At 35.4% G+C, this 20,329-nt stretch overlaps 2 protein-coding genes across 2 annotated transcripts; one reads left to right on the top strand and one right to left on the bottom strand.

Annotated features, from left to right (window-relative positions):
* Nucleotides 1-4,321: 4,321 nt before the first annotated feature.
* On the top strand, nucleotides 4,322-7,583 carry LOC136820127 (uncharacterized). Its single transcript, XM_067076368.1, has 2 exons — nucleotides 4,322-4,760; nucleotides 6,187-7,583. Exons 1-2 carry the CDS (start codon nucleotides 4,472-4,474, stop codon nucleotides 6,672-6,674), a joined length of 777 nt encoding a protein of 258 aa, XP_066932469.1. The 5' UTR covers nucleotides 4,322-4,471; the 3' UTR covers nucleotides 6,675-7,583.
* A 942-nt stretch (nucleotides 7,584-8,525) lies between these two features.
* Nucleotides 8,526-19,937, bottom strand: LOC136820116 (TNF receptor-associated factor family protein DDB_G0272340-like). Its single transcript, XM_067076358.1, has 7 exons — nucleotides 19,584-19,937; nucleotides 16,263-16,308; nucleotides 11,747-11,866; nucleotides 11,049-11,213; nucleotides 10,199-10,279; nucleotides 9,961-10,038; nucleotides 8,526-9,419 (listed from the first exon to the last, which is right to left on the bottom strand). Exons 1-7 carry the CDS (start codon nucleotides 19,886-19,888, stop codon nucleotides 8,601-8,603), a joined length of 1,614 nt encoding a protein of 537 aa, XP_066932459.1. The 5' UTR covers nucleotides 19,889-19,937; the 3' UTR covers nucleotides 8,526-8,600.
* Nucleotides 19,938-20,329: the final 392 nt, after the last annotated feature.

Raw genomic sequence — 20,329 nt, 5'->3', positions numbered from 1 at the left:
TGCATAAAATGGGTAAAAGGTTTGAGCTGCATGAGGTATCTTTTACAGATCATCGATGGTTTTCGAAACCCAACTTGAATCACAACAATGTAATGTTCATTTAACATCTTCTGGGCGTTATTGATCTTACAAAAGACGTTGAAACAGCGTCTTATATCATCTGAGAACATACGTGATATTGACTTATATTTGGTTGAGCTTGATAGGTAAAAGGATATTTTCCCTTATAAGGAAAATAAGATTAAATGGAAAATTTCCTTTCTCTTATCATATAGTGGATATAGTGGTTATAAACTTTGGTTAAATTAGTAAATGAGTAAACTCCTAAATTAGTAAACATTTCAATGACTCATCATTTAACTATGCTGCTTTGCAGAGCATGAAAAAATTTCTAGCACCAGCTCAGCTCCCGTTTACGCAAATGTAAAATGTTTTGGAGATATCTCAAATGCTTACAGCTCGTTGTCATCTGCGAACGTGTCAAGTTTTATTGTATTAGGAACCAACATGACGTTAATTCCAAAGCTGCAGAAAATATCTTAGATTTTTAAACCTGGTTGTCATTTAGCATATTTAACATAAAGACAGAATACTAAAGCACTAAAATTATTCAGAATGCTATTCTTACTTTCATGTCTTATATTCAAACGGCATTCAAATTCCCTCTCTAATTAAACTTTTAAAATACTTTAAAAATCCGTGCATGACTGACTTGCAGTTGGATCTCGAGCCGACACGCAGCAAAAGAAAATTGGTTGTATTGCTGAAAAAAATCGATAATGATACTGTTATTATTCTCCCTTATTTTGTCCCGTTTAGAGATTTTTTTCTGCGAACTACGGCATATCTCTAGTGTAGTAAGTAGTAAGTTTGCAACCGCAGTCAGACGCGACCCGAAGGGTCCTCTTTTGATAGCTATCTACCCAAAGGTAAGGTAGTTTCTCTCCCTGGATTGCTCCACATATCATTGACCCTTCTCTTAATTGCTGAGCATCAAGCAGAGAGGCAATAAGTACCATTTTGGGAATCTTTGGTATGACCCGGCTGGGGGTTAAACCCACAACCTTGTGAATCGTAGATGGATGCTCTACCACTGCACTACGGTCGCTCTCTACGGTCTCTAGTGTACCACAATTAAGGACTGTAAGTCTTAGTGTCCGTAGAGTGATTTCGTAGATCAGTGAAAATCACGCAGACGTAACTATTTTTAGTTAAACACAAATCATCAACGCCAGAATTTCAAACTTCATTGGAATTTTTCTTTATGGTAAATAGATCCCTTAGAACACGCCGAAAAATTCGTTTCGACTTTTTTCTTTATATATTTAAAAAAATGGAGGACTTTTCCACTTAACTAGTACTTTTTAAAGAGGTATGTAAAAGGTGCGCCTGGCTTAAACTTAAGTGCTTAAAGTTCACGAGTCTATTGAGGGCAGACTAGCGTGAGGCGACGCCGTCACAGTGGCATATGTTCGGGGAGTGTACTAGGAATTGAGGCATAATCACAATCAGCTCTGGGAAACTCTTTTCTTTCAACCCATGACTAGCAGTTTCTAGGAAATTTGAATTTTCAAGTGTTTTTGTTTTTTCTTGATTGAGTTGCATGCTATAATGAATCGTGAGAACTTTTGGTTATTTTTGACATTTTTCGGACGATTTAAGAATCGTCAAAGATAATCTTCACAATTGGCTTTGATTTAAATCATTTTATAAAAATACTGAATCAACAATCATGTGATTGTCATCCTTTCAATGTTTCATGTTTGAAAAAGAGGTCCTACTTCAATAAATCTATCTTTGGCTGAAAAGCGTGCCGTGGTTAGGTAGGAAATCCTTTATAAGTCACATGACATTACAATAGAATATCAGCGCTTGACCAATCAGAAGTTTCGCGGATTTTGGAAAACGAAAGCAACAATATTTTTTGCGAAATTCTCTTTTTTTTTTTTGTAAACGCAAACAATCCAGCCCTGCGGGTTTTATAGAAATATGTGCCTTTAGTACAAAGAATAGCTTTTGAGCACTGGTTCTCCTTTTAAACAGAGGTGCTGCTTTTTTAAAACACCCTCAAAATTCCCATAAATACTCTGATTCATTTACCTTTATCACCGTGTACCGCATATGATTCTCAAAAAAGAAATTCATCAAGACACAATAACGATCGGATCCCTCGTGACGCAATCATCATTCAAGAGATCCTATTCACGCCACCAGGAAACTGTTATAACTTTGATAAAGGATATCCTTATAGAGGAACATTTTAGACCCCTCAATATTTCCGTGGGTGACTTGAGTTGGCAGCTCTCATTGATGTTAAAGTCCGGTGGGCTTGAGAGTGAAATCTCCAACTTTCCCAAAGCAAAATAAGGCGGAGGCTTAAGAATTGCAGCACATTTGAGACGGTTTTCACGCATAAATCTAGCGATAGACTTTGCTTTCAATCCCGTGTCTGTGTAAAAAGCACACAGGTCAAGTGTTTCGAATGGGAGAAGCAAATGGCTTCATTCATAGCCCCCATCCTTAGGGCTTAAAACTCAATAAGTCTTTTAATTCAATTAATCTACCACGCTTTAAGACGTCACGTAAGATCACCCCTTTCTAGAAGAAAAGGTTTGGTTAGATAAGGAGTAAGAAAGTGACCCTGACACTCTTAAGATTCGAGTTAAGATTCAACAAATTATACTGAATACAAGACGAGATTAATTTATATCTCACCGTGTGACGTTTGACAAGAGAAAAATTTACGTATTTTTTCTTTTGTTTTGAAACGTCACTCCATAGTAAAGTCTCCATCATTTCTTATGTCTTGCGCATCAAGGTTGCCGTTATTGCGACATGTTTGAAGTAAATGCAATGGTTTTATAAGAAAACTTAATAGTCTCAAGGATTCTTTTTCATTATAGCTGATTTCTTAGTTCTGGAAATAATGTTTCCCTTTTAAGGAACAGCACGCAGTATATTTATAACCCTAGTATTCATTCTAGGTTGTACTACATTGTGTACTTTTCAATTAGTTCTTGATATTCACGACGTAATCTTTTATACGGAAACACACGAAAAACAATGTGTTTTTGCCACCAGTTTCATTGTTTAAATTCAAAACTGGTTGCAAACGCCCAGTGTTTTCGGGTGTTTCCGTATAAAAATGAGAGCTACAATCAGGGACAAAATACTTGGCACAAAAGGGAAATTCACCGGGGTGTTTTGAAACCACAATCGATTTGTAAGTGCTCTAAAGTAGGTTCGAAGGCTAGAGTTTTAACTCTGATTTTTAACGCTAGACTTAAGAAAGTTTAAAAATGGTCCAGTAGGGCTTGAAATACAGCCTAGAAACCAATAAATCCCTCCCAGATCGAAATAATCGATGAAATCAAGTTGAGGGCCTGAAATTGACATTCTCGCTCGAACTTCAATTTTCGAAAAATGGTAAATTAGCCAAAAGTGCAAATATATTATGGCACGGATTGTAATAATAAACGAAAGCTTGTAAAAACTCCATTGTCCCCCCTACTCAGAGTCAATCACGGTTGAAAGTTTGAATTCTGCAGATGTAATCCAGAGGAAGGGGTATATTACATCACCCTCTTTCTTGGATTGTTATCAGGAGACCTAATGAGCGAGAAGAGACCTTATAAATGCAGTTTAATCAAGTATAGACTATCCAATTGAAGCCGTTGACTTTAAACTTGGAATGTTCCTGCAGCTCAAATACCTAGTTGGTTATGTTTGTTATAAATTAATTTCCCACAGTCTAGTTATAGTATTCTCATGGGTGTCAAATTCAAGGGTATTTCTATCACGAGGGCAATCTTTAGACTGATTTTGTTGCAGCGAGGAGGATCCTCTACACAGAGAGGGTTTAAAAATGCCACTATAGTTATATCAAGGTCGTTCTTGTTCTTATAAAATTTATCAAAGACAATCAGCGAAAAATTAAAAAAGCCTATGTGTTTGTTACTTTGGGTTACTGTATCTAACTCAAAACAAAAAGAAGGACTGGTTAGTATCTTTACATAATAAAACCGCTTATTCGGGAAGATAATATGAGATAATCTAGCCTTAAATATCATTAAATCGCAACATACCTATTATAAATGTAACATTATAATGAAATTTTATATGATTAACTCCCCGGGATTATCACAATAGATTTTTCATGTAAAATAAAAAGTAATAAAATGATAGAAAAATTATCGTAAAAAAATCAAAATCTTTGACAATAGCAACCGGAACAATAAGGATCAAAATTGGTTTAGAAAGAAAAAAAAATTATCAAGCGGTCAAACGGGTATAAATAGCGCTGATTTTCTTTTAAATCTTTAGTCAATCATTTTATGTAACGCATAGTAAGTAAGCTAAGAAAGTTATACAAAGTTACAAAAGTTTAAAGAAAAATTAAAAGTGCCTCAGCACTCAGGGAAAAATCACATTATAAAATTATACAAGACTAACAGTTTTAAACGATTTGATTATGGCAACTTCGAGCGTGGGAAAAATACTCAGGCAACCAATTACCCAACGTTTGTTGAACTCATCCTTCGCGCTGCATCAAGGAAGCAAATTGACGTCACAGGCTAGTCGACGTATGAATGATTACTACCTGTCGTTCATCAATGATTCCTGTGCATGCCCATACGTTACTAAAGGACAGTATATGTCAAGCGTGCTTACAGACCATCGTGACATTAAACAAGCACAAGGACTTCTGTTCAACAACTATAGTGAACGTCACTGGTGCTGGTCGAATGAAAATCCAACTGGTGAGTTAATTCAGTTTTTTTCGCATTCCCCAGGCTCTTATTCTGTCACAAACCAATACCCTTGAGGGAAGAAATTTTAGCGGGAAGAAATTTTCGCAGAATTTGATTTCATGGGTGCTCCGCAAAATTGAATTTCGGGATTTAAGAAATCACCTCTCAAATTGGTCTTTTCGCAAAATAGGCCATAATGTAAACAAAAATTCTTTCAACGGCGAAATTTCCGAATTTTGAGCTGTGAACAGCGAAATTAAATTCCACGAAAATGTATAGGGAGCTATCTTCGTTCGAGTTAAGGAAATTTCAAGTTAATGAGTAAAAGTTGATACGGTATTGTTAACGGAAGGGACCATAAAAATGAGACATTTCATTTATACAGGTGCGAATGAAATAGATAGAATCGCTTTACTGCTCTCTGTTATTCATGTGTGAAAGAAGTCCGTTAAATCGGACCGCCCAACCTTTCAAACACTTTGGTTTTTAGTTTTTACTCTTTTTTCTCGATAGTAGCACAATTTTCGATCCAATATAGGCAATCTGCACATGGGACTGAATAATTTTACTTCTTTTGCTAGAAAACACCCAAATCATTAGAAATTCCGGGCAAATACAAAAAATACATATAAGAAAAAGCGCATAAAAAAGGCGGTGAATTGTCCTATATTATATCTCGTGATTTTTAAGTAATCGGCCTAATTAATTCATAATGAAAACTACTATTTAAAGATAACAGCTTGAACTAAGATCACAGTTTTAATCACTCCACGGGTACTTATCCTTAGTTTATAAAAAACCTCATCCTTCTTACATCCTTAAGTGTTTTTTCTTAAGTCAAAGAACATAACGTGAGCATGTTCTAAAAGGAAAACCTGCTAAGTAAAAGTTTGCGTTTGAAGGGAAAAATTTACTGCTTTAGATAGAACAAACATCTGTTAACTTTCTTTTCGCGGCAACGGTTTTATCTACAACATGATTACTAAATTCGCTCTGTAGGTCTTATCTCCTTGACAATTTATTGACATGGGATGGTGGTGGGATGGTGGGTAAAGGAACTTTGATCCTTGTTCAGTTTCCTGATTTGCAGCTCTTGCTGTGAGAACGGTTTTGCAAATAATTTTCCTTTCTCCTTTCTTTCTTGGCAAAAAACAGCATGATAGTGTTTCGGTACGTGAGTCTGATAAAGTGCGTAGTGGAAACCAAGCCTTCTGAGAAAGAAAAGTTAATTGAGAGTAACCTAATGATATCCTGTAGCTGAAACACGAGTTGAAAAATTTCTTTGTATTGCTATTGTTGGGGCTGAAGGCTAAGGAAATACCACGTGTCTTTTTGGAGTGAACAATCAACATCCTTAAATTTTATTTTACAAAAATATTGATATTGGCTCTTTCTTAGGACCCAATTTTTACCCTTTCTCCTCTTTTTATTGCAGGATTTCAAGTCAAACAATCGTCCAGTATGAATTACGTCATCGATAAATTCGACAAAGATAGCGCCATGTGGTTCGGTACTTTCGATGAAGATCAACTCGTTACTGCAATCAGACTTTGCTTCCGAACAACCGAAAATCCCCTTATGGACATCGAGCTTTACCAACAATCACCAGAAAAGCTGGAGCTTCACAACGCATTACGTCGGGATAACGTCGTCGAGATTAGTCGTTTCGTAACGGCGCCACAATACCGCTCAAATGGTATCGGAGGCACCTTATCACTTCTCTCCATGTTTATGTTTCTATCCAAATACAATTACACAGCCATTTTTACCTCACAGCTAGACTTTTTCGGTAAATATGGTATCGGTACTTTGTTGGACCGTACTTTTGACTATGGTGATGGAATCCATACTAAAGCTTGGTTTTACTCACGTGATGATGTTGAAGAAATTGCCACGATGCTGAAGAAAAAAGTCAACAAATGAGAAGACTATAATATCTAATGACAAGGTAGTGGTTACAGGGGAAATTCCTAATTGTCAAAGAACGTCAAAGATATTTATCAATCAATGAGTTTACCAACTTTCTTTATTAAGGCTAGCTAAGCAGCTAAAAATGAGATCCAAACTTTCGATGATTTGATCTCATTTAGTTGATGGCCATCCATCTGGTGGCATTGCCCAGATTTCTTTCCTCTGGCAAACTGTTAAAGGTATAGTCAATTCTACACACTAGTTTTGTGTACCCCGAGAATAACAATTTCATATTTAAATATGAAGGAATGCAAAAGCAATTCCTGTTTCAAATGGAATCTCCCCTTCAGCAAAGGGAAACAATACTGCAAGTAGGACACCCCTGTCTCGTAGCCCGGGTGGAATTTTTCCTCACATCGAAATCGCCTAATGGAGGGAAATTCTATTGTTCCCAGCTCAAAAGAGTCCAGTGGGGGATGGTTTTGGAGTGCAATTTTCCGTTGCATGTCAAATATAAATGAAATAAAAGTTAATTTTCCAGTTTGGCTGAAATTGGAGACGAAATCTTAGCCAAATTTCCCAGTGGGTTGAGGGTGTCCTAACGGGTGTGTGACACGAGGGCATGCTATGGTTGAAGTACAACAAAGAAGTATCACAACTTCTAATAATTAATTTAACTTTTATTTAGAATTTGTATTTAATTGTAACAAGTAATTAAGAAGAAATATTATATTTTTTGTACATATCCATTATTTCTTTGTATTTGAAGAGAAGCTTAGTTCTTCAAAACATTTTAAAAATGAAACAATGCATTATAATTTATTCAAAAAACATATTCTTCATATTATATAATTTCATAATACATAAACATTTCTGTAAATTTTGACATTATACGTATTTATAGTAATATCATTGTAACAGTATTCCTTGATAAAAAAATTAGGTATAAAAGACTTTGAGATTAAAAAATATTTCTTGTAAGTTTTTAAATTTAATTCGGTCTTGAATAATAAAAATGCTGGTCTTTCTCAAGTACTAGTAAAATACTATAAGAAAAATTCTTGAATATAAGTTCATTGGATAGAACTAAAAATTCAACCATTAATCCAATTTCGGTGAGCTTTATCGGATACATTGTTAGTATGTCAAAGTGAATTTATGATATCTTAAAATTATGAGTTGTTTAGAATCAACCTTAGCATATGGCAATTAAAACGCTATAATGTTGCATTCTAGCTAGCTACCACGCCCTTTGTAAAGTCGAATTAATTCTCAGCTCTCGTCGTAGGGAAAATCTCGTAAAATAATTTCTAAAATTATACTTTTTCTGTAATTTGAACAAAAGAATTCCTTTTCAAGTTTTAATAGTGAGAGTCAATTGTAATGGGCTCCCCCAACGGTTTGCGTGAATTGACTTTTTCACTTGCGTGAATGCGTAAAAATTGGAAAGCTTTGCGTGAAAAAAAATTGCGTGAATTGCGAAAAAACATTGCCTGAATGCGTGAATTAGGGAAAGATTTATACGTGATTGCGTGAAATGAAGGTCCGCTGGGTGGGGGGGGGGGGGTTGGCTCTGTAATGGTAAATTTGTAAAGTATTATATTGATAGGTGTTTCTATCGAAAATCTCGTAAAGTAAGTGAAATAAACCGGAAGGGTTTTTATTGAAAGACTATTAAGAGAGGTTCTTAGGTGCTTTACAATTATGTCATAATTTGAATGTGTAAATGTGACCCTGGTTCGTCATGCATAACCTCTGAATGATTTATTTGCAGCACCCTAATAACCTCACTTGATAATCTTAAAAAAAATCCTTCAGTTTTATTTCACTATTAATATGTGTTATTCACTTCGATGTGCAAACGTAATCCTGGTTCGTTTTGGAAAGAATAGGTTCATTTTCCAGTTTCCTATTTTGCATTTCAGTATGTGAATTTTGCTAATTCATTTTCAATTCAAAGAGAACGTGTTTGTCGTCAGTTTTATGCTCATTCCAATCCACATTTCCGTTTCTTCCGTAGATCAGTTGATGTCTTTGACCATTCTGTTTCACACTATGTAAAAACATAGCGGAGTTGTTTCTATTAAATGATTGAATGTTGAAAGCAATATTTTGAGTGTTGTTCAAATTGTAGTTAAATACTGCAAAGTAATTGCTCATGAATATCGGATCATAATTTATTTTATCGTTTTCATAGGTATTGATATGGGGGCAGGCAGGCTGAATTATCAAATCTCTGTTTTCAGTTAACTTAAGTTTGAAGATTACTTGTCTACCATTTTCGATTTGATAAATTTCACCAATCACCATTTTTGGAAGAAGTATTTTAATTCGTTCTTCATAATCGACTTTCAAGAATCGACAAAATAGATTTTCGAAGTCATATGCTTTGTCTTCATACACAAATGGCTCTAACAGCTTAGGGTCAACTTTTTGTTGCGCTTCTTCGAGTTGCCTAAACATTTCTTTGATTGCTGTTGGAGAAAGATTAGTGACTCCTTCTTCTACAAACTGCAAAAAACCGATGGTTTTATCGATTATGTTTTTTTGCTCAACATTAACTTTTTCTGCATTTGCGAATCTCCCTTGTGTAATTGCCAACTCATTCTTGACATCTTCTAATTCTTGTTTAGTGACCTTATCTTCTCTGATCTCCTTTTTCATTTCCGAAAGCTCACGTGTCAAAGAGCGAAGCATCATTTTTGTGTGTTTTGAGTCAAATTCTTTGTCATGATCATCTTGCTCTGATTTCAACATCTATAAATGGGATAAAAATATTTTGAAATCAGGGAAGTTATGGAATTCAAGATTCTTGCTTATTGAGATAGCTTCAGATGTGCAACTTGTATATAAAAACAAACAGAAGGTCATAGGCGTAGGACACGAGAAAGAGCCAGGTAATAAATATGGTAGATTTTGCTCAGAATATTTTAGTAGTCATCAAATTTTTCAAAACAACCCAATTTTTTTATCTCCTTTTAAAGATTTTTCATATGACTTGAATTTTTTTCTTGAAAATTCATTAAAAGACTTGTTTGCAGGGGTTTGTGCTGAAGTGGAGAAAATAGACAGCAACATAAAACGCACAAAGAGGATCCGAGATAACGGAGGGTTATTGTTAGGGGGTAGGATACGGAGAAGGCCAAGTAATATGGTAGGTTTGTGCTATCTCAAACTGCAGTTTTTTTGCTGATTCTAGGACCGACAAGGTACCTTCCGTGTCGAATTCAGCCACATATTCCAGGTAAAAACCTATTTTTACTGGACTATTCAAAAAACTACTCAGATATAACTTTACTTCTTCTTGACATCCAAATCCAACAAAATCGCATTTGATCTTCATAAAGGGACAGTTCTTCTCGTGAATTTCTCTCATCTGAAAAGAATAATGAGCGAAAAGGAGCCCATAATTTACATAGATAGTAAAGTAATATGGCAGCTTTACTACTGTATTACACAGATAACAAACGATCTTATTATTATATTCTGACCTTGCCTTAAGAAAGTTTTTAAATTTTGAAATGATATAAACTCACCTCTTTTCTTGGGAGCATCTTGCCACAGCCTTGATTTCCACAACTGATCGGTAATAATTCACAACTTTCATAATGTTGATTCTAAAACAAATTGCAAGCTCATACAATGAACGAATGATTAATGGAAAAATAACCATAGTCTGGAGTTTCATGGTATACTCTTTATAGGGATGACACCCCTGTGTCACAGACCCGGTGGACCCCCCGCACCGGTGGAAAAATAGGCCAAAAAATTGTCCCGGTGGAAAAAAACCCTACATTTTCAATCCCACTGGGAAATTACCCTATGATTCTATCCCCATTGAAAATTGAGTGGAAAAAATTGCACTCCAAAACTATCCCCACTGGAATTTTCGAGCTGGAAACAATGGATTTTCTATCCCCATTGGGATTTCGATAGAAATTTTCATCCCCACTGAAAGAAAAGGCTCCACCGGGGCACTGAGACAGGGGTGTGGGATGCACTGATTAAACGGGTGGTCCTCTTTGTAACATTTAGAACAATCCGTTTTTTGTTTTCACCAATTAAACATTAATTTTATAACAATATTTCTTGGTTTCCGCTATTTATAGTAAAGGCTTTATTTCGATAGATTTAGCTTTCTTATCAGTTATGGTAAAAAGTCTGGTAAAATGATAAAGTTTTAGTTCGTAAGTCTGTCGCGCTTATTGATGGCAACGCTCATAAAGATTCTGGCGTTATTAACAGCGCTTATTGGTGTAGATTCAAACTTGGTAGTGCTCCTTATAGACTATACTACCTTCGGCTTTTGGGGTCTGCCATTCAGACAAGTGTAACTTAGGGCTCGTTTAAAGGGACCGATAAGGTGCGCAAAATCAAACTAATAACCTCATTTAACTCGAAGAAGTGAAACTTCACATTGCAGTATTGACAATCCTCTTTGCGGTGAAAACAAATCTTTCCATGATTTTCTTCATCTTTTTTTAGAATACTCTCTCCACATCCCAATATACATTCCATACGTTTGAATTTGCATTTGTTATTTTCGTGGTCCTTATAAAAGGGGGGAAATATAAAATTTTCAATTTTAATGTTGGTTTAGGTCGAAATAAAAGAGTTCACCTTTCAGACTGGTCAAAATTAACTGCCTCTAAAGCATAGGCGTAGCGAGATACCCTGCAACAATTATGAATGAGAGCGGTTTTTACGACACTGTAATTATTGTCTTTGTTTTATCAAAAGATAATGAATATGTCATAAACGTCTGTACTCCCTCATAAATTTTGCAGGGTATCTCGCTTCGCCTATGTAAAGTCTGTTTAAATATGTACACGATTTCTTATAAAAATGTTGTAACATTTTATCATGGATATTCTTAAACTTTTTGTGAAAAATCAATTTAAATATTCTTACCATCACGAAAACCTTCTGCTGACAAAAGCTTGCGGAGTTTAATGCAGGATACTCAATTGCTGAGATGCAGTTCTAGTTTTAGCCTTACTTCATTTGACTTAGATAGCTCTAGAGATTTTGCGAGACGGTTGAATGTCAAAGAATGTAACAATGATAATTAAAATTCAGTTTACCTCAAATTCATTAATAGGACCAGTCCATTCACAGCCTTCTCCTCCTTCAATTCTATTTTGGCAATAAACTTCCAAATTGGAAATCATACGATCATTGCGACGTGAATAATGGACATCTTGCTGTTTATTAAATACAACAAAAGTAAAAAAATCAATGATAGGGATAAATCAGAGATTTGGGAAAAGAGGATAAGAAATGCGCTATTCATCTATTTGAAGCTAGGCTGTAGAATCTTTTGTTTCTATTGAAATGTCTGCGGCCGATCGATTGTTTTTATTCTGGACCAATCAGAGCGCTTGATTCGTTATGCGCACAAGACTAGAAGTACAAACAAAAAATGGCAGCCGTGATTGATATCGAAAGTGAAATAATTTTTTTTTTTATCGCGGATTTTGATATTTTTATAAGCACTTTTCACTTTGAACGCAGTGTTTCTCAACCCTTCGTCGTTGTGCTTGAAGGGGAGAATTTCCCAGCTTTGACCAAAATATTTTCCTTATAGAATGATCCTATCAATTTGTACATACTGTAGCTAAAAGAATTGAAATTCACATTATAAAACCAAAAATGATAAGCTTGTAAAACTAGGATAATTTTTGGTTATTTCTTGGACTAGAGTTTCTAAGAAACAATATCATGGAGGCCTCCTCAGCCGGGTAGTGATTTTGGGTATTAGAACAAATTGGATACAGGACAAAAATAGAGCTCAAAAGAAAGAAAGAAAAAAGAAGCGATGATAATTCATGATATCAATGCTAGAAGATCACAAATATCATGAAATCTTTCTTTTCAAGAGCTTTATATGAACTCGAAACAATAAAGCATAAAATAATCCAAAAACATTATTGAAAAAAATACAATAGTTATACAAAACAGCTCCATCTAGGGATTTCCCCTGATATAATGATATATCTATCTAGGAAATAAAACAGTATATATAATAAAAGTGTACAATTTGAAATTTTTCTAAAAAAGATTAACCCCAAAAAGGTTTTTTTATGATTCACCTTCATTTATAACACCTGGGAAAATAAAGATGTATTGCATGAAAAAAATCAGTATCATTCATGACTTAACTTGAAATAAAATTGAGAAGACTATAAAAAAAGACCAAAACCTTACAACTGATTTTTAATTAGTACTGATTCAGATTGTATAACTTGAAAGCTGGACTAGAAAATTATATTAATATGCCCCATAGAGGACTAAATCCAATACATGTGTAACTCATTGCTAAAAAATTAAATACATTTACATGTGGAAAAAATATTGGCAAAGGTAATCATTGTGCTCAGAAAAACTTGTTATATATAACAAGTGAAAATATGTGTCCAAGTAGAATTGTAGAATTTAAAAAGAAGCACTTTTGGGGTCTTCTAGTCTGCTAGTTTGTTTACATTTGGTAAATTTGGCCCACGTGTTTCCTGGCTCTGATCACTTGTTTGGACCATATTTCCAGGGACAACATGGATACAAAACAAACATCCAAATAAATGCAGATTCGAAAAATATTCTCCAGACTGATTAAATTTACATAATACGTGTATGGTAATCCACTTTTTCCAGAGAACATTTTCCAAGTATATATCCAATTTCAAAGGATATATAGGCGGTGCTCAACCAGGTTTAACTGTTCATATCCACGGTTGTCCAGAAAATATTTACAAAATATCAACATCCATTGCATATATTTATATATTACTCCATTCTATTCTGTTTTGTTCAAGCTAAATAATGCACGTAATATAGTTTCTGCAGGTTATAATTTCCTCTTTTAGCATACTTTTCCCTTACCCTAACATGAAGGTCAAAATGCAAAAATGTTGAGTCATCCTGAGTCAATCTTTGCTTCATTGTACCAGTGCTTGGATGGCCAATACTTAACTTTCTGTGGGATGGTTTTTCTGAGAATTGTTGTTATAAACAGTATTTCATAGAGAAAATGATGATAACTAGCCTGAAAATATATAAAATGAAAATCTACTGTAAAACTAGGGCTTTTTTGTAAGCAATCTGTATGAATAACCCTAACACAGACTGTAAAGTCCACCGATGAAATTATGTTTTGGCTGAAAAATTGCCAAAGCCTTGTGAGTCAATCCACTGACCAGCCAAAATCATGGCCCATCAATAGTCAGACTTTATATATATCACATGTTGAAGTTATTTGAACTTTGCAATGTTTTTGTTGTTGAAACTTGAAATTTCCAACCGAAAAGTCGATGCTTTCCCTAGATAAAGCTAAAAGTACCACAGAGGAAATCAAGTATACTTACTGAATCTCATTTCTATTACCATGGAGGAAGTTTTTCTAAGATTACACTATTTTTTTCATTTAAAAGTTGAGAAAAACAACAACATTATCAACCGATATTGCCCATCTTAAATCAAAATGCCGAGAAGTTCTAGAGAGTGCCATGGAAAACTAAGGCATAGGTGGTCACAATCAACCTTCCTACTACCCATAAAAATTATGTCTGCAACACAAAAAATTCATTCAGAGCAATACAAGCCAGAAAAAAATTGGTCCCAATTTTTCAAAATTTCAAGCATGCCTCATGTCCGCCATCTTTACTCTCAGAATATAGAATGATTTTCCTCGATTTTCTCAGGGGAAACCCCCAGAAGATCAAAGTTTCACTCCCCAGTCTCTTTTTCACAAAGAACTCACTGGAAAGCTTTATTCAAGGACTTCTTTCTTGAACATTGGTTAACCTGTACTTAACGCCATTTTGTTTCGACCTTCCTTCTTGCTCAACTATTCTACAGCCTTGCTTCTTCAAAGGGTGCCGAATTCTAAGGAAAAGAATAGGAAAACAGCGAGCGGCAGCGGCGTTTCTTATCCTCTTTTCCCAAATCTCTGGATAAATTTACAGATAATGTTTTGTAATTAACTTAATCCTATTCGAACTAGGCTTTTAGGTGTGGTTCAAAACTAAGGGGGGGGGGGGCTTTTCCTGGTCCACCCCTTAACTTTTGATCTAGTCGGTCTGTTTGGATGAAATTCGGCACAAAAGACCCTTGTTATATAAGGTAACTTTTGACAAAAAACTTTCTTGATGACGTCACTCATCATGCCCAAAGTGAGCAAAAACCGAAAATTTCCTTTGCTCTTTTGAAAAGCTATCGTGTCTAACAAAGGCTTTAGAAAAAAGTTTCCTTAGTCAAAAAAATGCTTATTTTATCCTAAATATTCAATAAATTACGGTTTAAACGATATATTTGACATAAAAAATAAATTTGTATTGGAAAAGTGTCAATTTTTGTGACACCTTACTGTCAGAAATGTCATCATGCTCAAGGTGTGTAAAATTTTTAGGTGTCAATTTTTTTTTATTTTGAAGCTAAATAAAAGTTAGGAATTTACAGGAAATTTCATCCCAAAAGCTCTATTATTTCGGGAGCTGTTAACAATAGTTTCATCCCGGACAAAAACCTCCCCCCTAGTAGGATTAACCCTGTTAGTTCTAGGCCTCGCTTTAATATTTGACGGGCTATATGAATCTGAAACCGGGAGGTTTCCGGGGCTTTCTTAGTTACTGTTGGAAAAAGCATGACCAAAAGCAGTATTTTGCTTTTGATAAAGGTCCTTTTGCAATTTTTTTATCTAAGACTCTTGAGCTGAAAGGATATAGGGGGGTTTGTAGGGGTTCGAAATACCGTTTTCCCGTCAAAATTTTTGCTGAATCCCGGAATCCCGAAAATTCAAAAAAATAATAACACCGTCACACCGGTTCGTACAGGTTCAAATACCGGCAAAATTACAAAAAATAAGGCCAAATACCGTCACCGTCTGATTTTAAAATACCGTTTTCCCGTCTTTTTTTTCGTCAAATCCCGTAATACCGTACTAAAAAAGGGCCAATCCCGTCACACCGTAAAAGTACAAACCCCCCCCCCCCCCCCCCCGATATATGATATATAAAAAATATCTTAACAGTTTGAATTTAGGTAACTCCATTGTCTCTGTATCAAACTTAAACTTTTAGGGCTGTTGGAAAGTAGATAAAATTAACATAATTAATTCATAGCACACAAAATCCATCAAAGATATTTATTTAACGTGCCTGCTACTATTTGTTTCCACAGTATTATTAAACAAAAGCGCCACTTGCGCCCGGTGGGCCACTTTATAGGTGAAGTTGGGTACGGAGACATACTGCTATCAGGGTTCCTATTTTGAACTCTAGAGATATTTAACAGTGTTTCAAGATGTTCACATTTGGATTATTTTAACAGTGGAAATTATGATGTTTCAATTTCCCGTCAAATTTTAACGGTTTTTACCACTTTTAGGGTAAAAATGGGAAAAGTTTTTCATTCCGATAAAATCCAAAATTTAAAAAACATTGATATCTGAAAGGGTCCGCTTTCAAACTCCAGCGGCACGTCTACGTCGGCTGTCAAAGTCTATGGCCCCAGGCTCCCACGCCTCGTGAAAACTAATTCTTTTGTTAATGCTAATTGGCTCTCTATATAAAAAAATATAATATCTTTAAATTTGTTTGACATTACCTTTTCAAAAGGTTCATTGCACACTATACATACAGTTGGCCTTTCACTGAAAAAGAAGAGAAAGATATCTTAGTGGTAAGTCTGAGACCGAAGTCAAAGGCAACCCGGAGGCTCCTCTTTCTATATCTATCTACTAAAAGGTAGGCGAGGGTGTCACTCTTTCTTCCTCCTGAGTACTAAAAAGGAAGGTTTCAAGCATCAAGTACTATTCATTAAGTAAGAATTCTTTGGTATGATCCGGTCGAGGATTGAACTCACAGCCTTGTGCACCGTTACTGGTTTCTCTACTACGGTCTACGGTATTTGCTCCTGGGACTGACGGTGGTGAAATAAAAGCATGCACTTCTTTTGCCTAATTACTTCCCCAGAAGAGACTCGTGTTCTTGTAATCCTTATCAGAAAATTACCCTTGTTTCGTCTTAATCAAGACCATTACATGAAACTTTATCTCAATGAAGAAGTATGTATAACATAATAAGTAGAGATAGAGGGAGGAGTCGCAGATTTTCTGTTAGAGGACGCAGACCTGGATTAACGGTCGCAGACAAAATTTAGCGACCGAAGACCTAGAGAAAATAAATCGAGTGGAAATTTGTTGTAAATATTTTTTATGGATTCAATCAAGATTTTCATCTGATGTTTGAATGGAAATGTCATTGAAAGAAATTAAGTTAAAAGATTTTAAATCAAAAAGAGTGAAAATTAATGCCGATACCTCGTCTCGAACTACCCAACTTCCGTCTGCAAGACCGCTGCAATAACCATTAAATCATCACAACTGAAGCTATCAGATATTTGGTCGGTGACTTCATAAATCAGGTCTCCCGTCGTTGATACAGGTCTTTGGTCGTTCATTCAGGTCTGCGTCCGCTAACAGAAAATCTACGGCCCTCCCCTCTACCTCTACTTCTTATGTCATACAGTGGGAAAAGAATTTGCAGGAGAGCAGTTTCTAGCCTACCGTGAAAGTCACATTCCAAAATCATATTCTGACCTGTGCAGACAAATTGCAATTCTATTCAGCGCACAATCAACACAGAGAAAAGTAACCATGACGACAAGCCAAGATTTTGGATTAAGCTCAAAGTTGATATTTTTATTGGCGTCGTTGAAAATACACAACTCAAAATATCATCAACGCTTTTAATAAACAGTCTTAATTTTAAAATGAATTATTTTAAATCATCACACATAAGTTATACTTTGCAAAAAGTTGATTTATTTTGTAGAAAAGAACAATGAAACTGAGCGACAATTCAAAACTTAAAACTCGGATTAACTTGGTTTAACTCCGTTACAACAAATCTTTAGGATTTTTATCTACTATTTCAAAGGAAAATTTGGTCGATTTTTTGCCAAAATTACAAAAGTGCGCAGAAAAATTACAAATCTGCGTAAAAATTACAAAAGTGCGCAAAAAAATTACAAAACTGCATACTGATACAGTTTGCTAGACATTGATGCTAATATTTGCTCTTCATCTTTGATTTTTTTTACAGTGATTAGAATGACGCATGAGCGACAAAATTTCAACACTTGGTCGTCAGAGGTTGATATTACTCGGCCTTATCCATAGAAAACACACATTACTGTGCTTTCACCTGACTCATTCTTGTACAACACACAGAGCTGCTGGTGTATGGTAATTATACTCGAACGACTCTGAAGGCCAGTGCATTCTCGCATGGTCAAACCTGACAAGTATATTTACTACCACGCCAAAGCGTGAGACATATATCTCCAAACATTTTTATCAATGCCATAGTACCCGATTTCCCTCAAATGGTATGGCTTGACCGATGCAGTGGTGCATTCACTTGGTAAGTGAATCACAGAATCGAGCGGAATCGACTTTGACTTTACGCATGAAATTCAAGGCTGATAGCCATAACACCAATGCGCTCTGTAATAAGTAACCCCTGATGAATAAAACGAAACGACTTTTGAATGGTTTGTCATAGGTACTCTTGTCTCCCGAATAGACGGGGGGGATCCGAATAAACAGGGGGTAGTAAAATTTTCTAAATTCTAGTAAGCGGGGGGATGGAATAAGAGGGGGGGTAATTTGAAGACAGAATTTTTTTAACTGATATCAATTTCAACAACAAAAAAGAAACTTTAGCAAATGAAAAAGTAAAGTAAGAGCTCATACTAACAAAAAGGAAAATTTTAGCAAGTTTAAAGGGTTTCTACACTAATAAAATATTGAATTATTCGAATATTAGCGGGGGGGGGGTCTTAATAAGAGCTGGGGATGGATTTCTTTTCTCTTAACAATTCATTTCGATTTCCAAAGTTGGAAATTTCAAGATTTCTTAGGTGGAGAATAGATAAAATCCAATGGAAAATCCAACCTGGAAACTTTAGACACTCTCCAATGATGGAAATTTTGCATTTTCCATGGCTTGGAATTTTCAAAAATCCAGGTTGAAAAAAGCCAAAATCCAAGCTTAAAAAGGTTGGAATTTTAAAAATCCAGGTTGAAAAAAGCCAAAATCCAAGCTAAATAGGCTGGAATTTTCAAAAATCCAGGTTGAAAAAAGCCAAAATCCAAAAAATGATGAAAGAGATGTGGAAAAAGAGATCTAAAACAACGTTTTTGTTTCTGTGAACAGTCACTCGCTAGCCTAGGCTCGATGGCTCCCGGTCAATCTCTCGTTATTGTTCGCACAGATACGTGGTTGATCTTAGATCACTCACACTGCTCAGCAGGGCACCATTTGAAACTATGACACAAGTACCCTATGTGCTTCACTGTGCGAACTCACTACAATTGACCGAGGCCGCTCCGAAGGGACGCCTCACCTGACGAAAACTTACAGCTTGACTGCTCACATTCAACATTATAGCCTTATATCTAGGTTAGCTATACATCAAAACAGTTCTATGCGAAAAATCGCTTGTGGTTTTCTCAAAGGACATGCGCAGAAAATGGTACAAAAATGTAATTTTTAACGTTTTCCAAACTGTTTGGAGAAACACAAATTTCCAACCCAAAAGGTCAAGTTTTCCAAGGAGGAGTCTCAATTTCACAAAAATGTAATATCCACATATGGATTTTTAACGTTTTCCAAACTGTTTGGAGAAACACAAATTTCCAACCCAAAAAGTCTAGTTTTCCACTCGAAAGAGTTTCAATTTCACAAAAGTGTAATTTCCACATGGATTTTTAACGTTTTCCAAACTGTTCGGAGAAACACAAATTTCCAACCCAAAAGGTCTAGTTTTCCAAGGAGGAGTTTCAATTTCACAAAAATGTAATATCCATCTGTTCGGGAGACAATAGAGTATTCCAGTACAAGAAAGTTTAAAATGACTTACTTCATCATTTGTGTTGATTCTCTTTCTTCTTGATCAACTTTTTCTTCGTCTTCTTGCAGCTTCTTCTCGGGAGCTTTAACAACTACAATCTGCCCATTTCTTTTCTCGACACCTCCACTTTCCCATCTTTCAAGACAACTTTTACAAAATGCATGACCACATGGAAGCTCAGCACATACTCGTATCAAAAGTCGACAGATTAAACACATGTTTTCCTCTCCTTTTGAAGGGTCGACCGTCACAAAATCATACCCCTTTTTGCCTTCTTCGTAGGAAAGTTGGCTTTGATTTGCTGCTTCTGCCATTGATTAAGTGTGAGCTGACAATTACTTTTTGAGCTTAAAATTAATTTCTGGAAATAAAGAGAGGCAGAAGATTCGTTAGATTTTCGTTAAAAGCAAATTCCGAGTCTTTCCTTAATTAGTAATACATATTTCAGTGTTGACCACACTGGCCCATGCTTAATGTAGCAGTTATTTCAAAAATTTGAAGAGAAAAAGTAATTGAAAAAATTTTGTTATTTCAAATTTCCTTTTACAGATAAATGTCTGACAAAAAGAACTCGTAAAAATGCAACCAAATAAGAGAAAATTATCATTTCAGCAAAAAGAAAGACTGTCTTGTGACTAGCTCTCGCACTAACCAAGTAGAACTATATGTTATTGAACAACAAACGACGAACTACAATTAAATTCAAAAATGAAAAAAAAACACCCTTGGTAACGTGAAACCAGATTTTTTGCACA

The sequence above is a fragment of the Clytia hemisphaerica genome, unplaced genomic scaffold, assembly GCF_902728285.1.
Source record: "Clytia hemisphaerica strain Z4C2 unplaced genomic scaffold, Clytia hemisphaerica genome assembly, whole genome shotgun sequence".
Lineage (NCBI taxonomy): Eukaryota > Metazoa > Cnidaria > Hydrozoa > Leptothecata > Clytiidae > Clytia > Clytia hemisphaerica.
The sequence above is the reverse complement of the archived record's forward strand: the minus strand, read 5'-3'. Positions and strand labels throughout refer to the sequence as shown.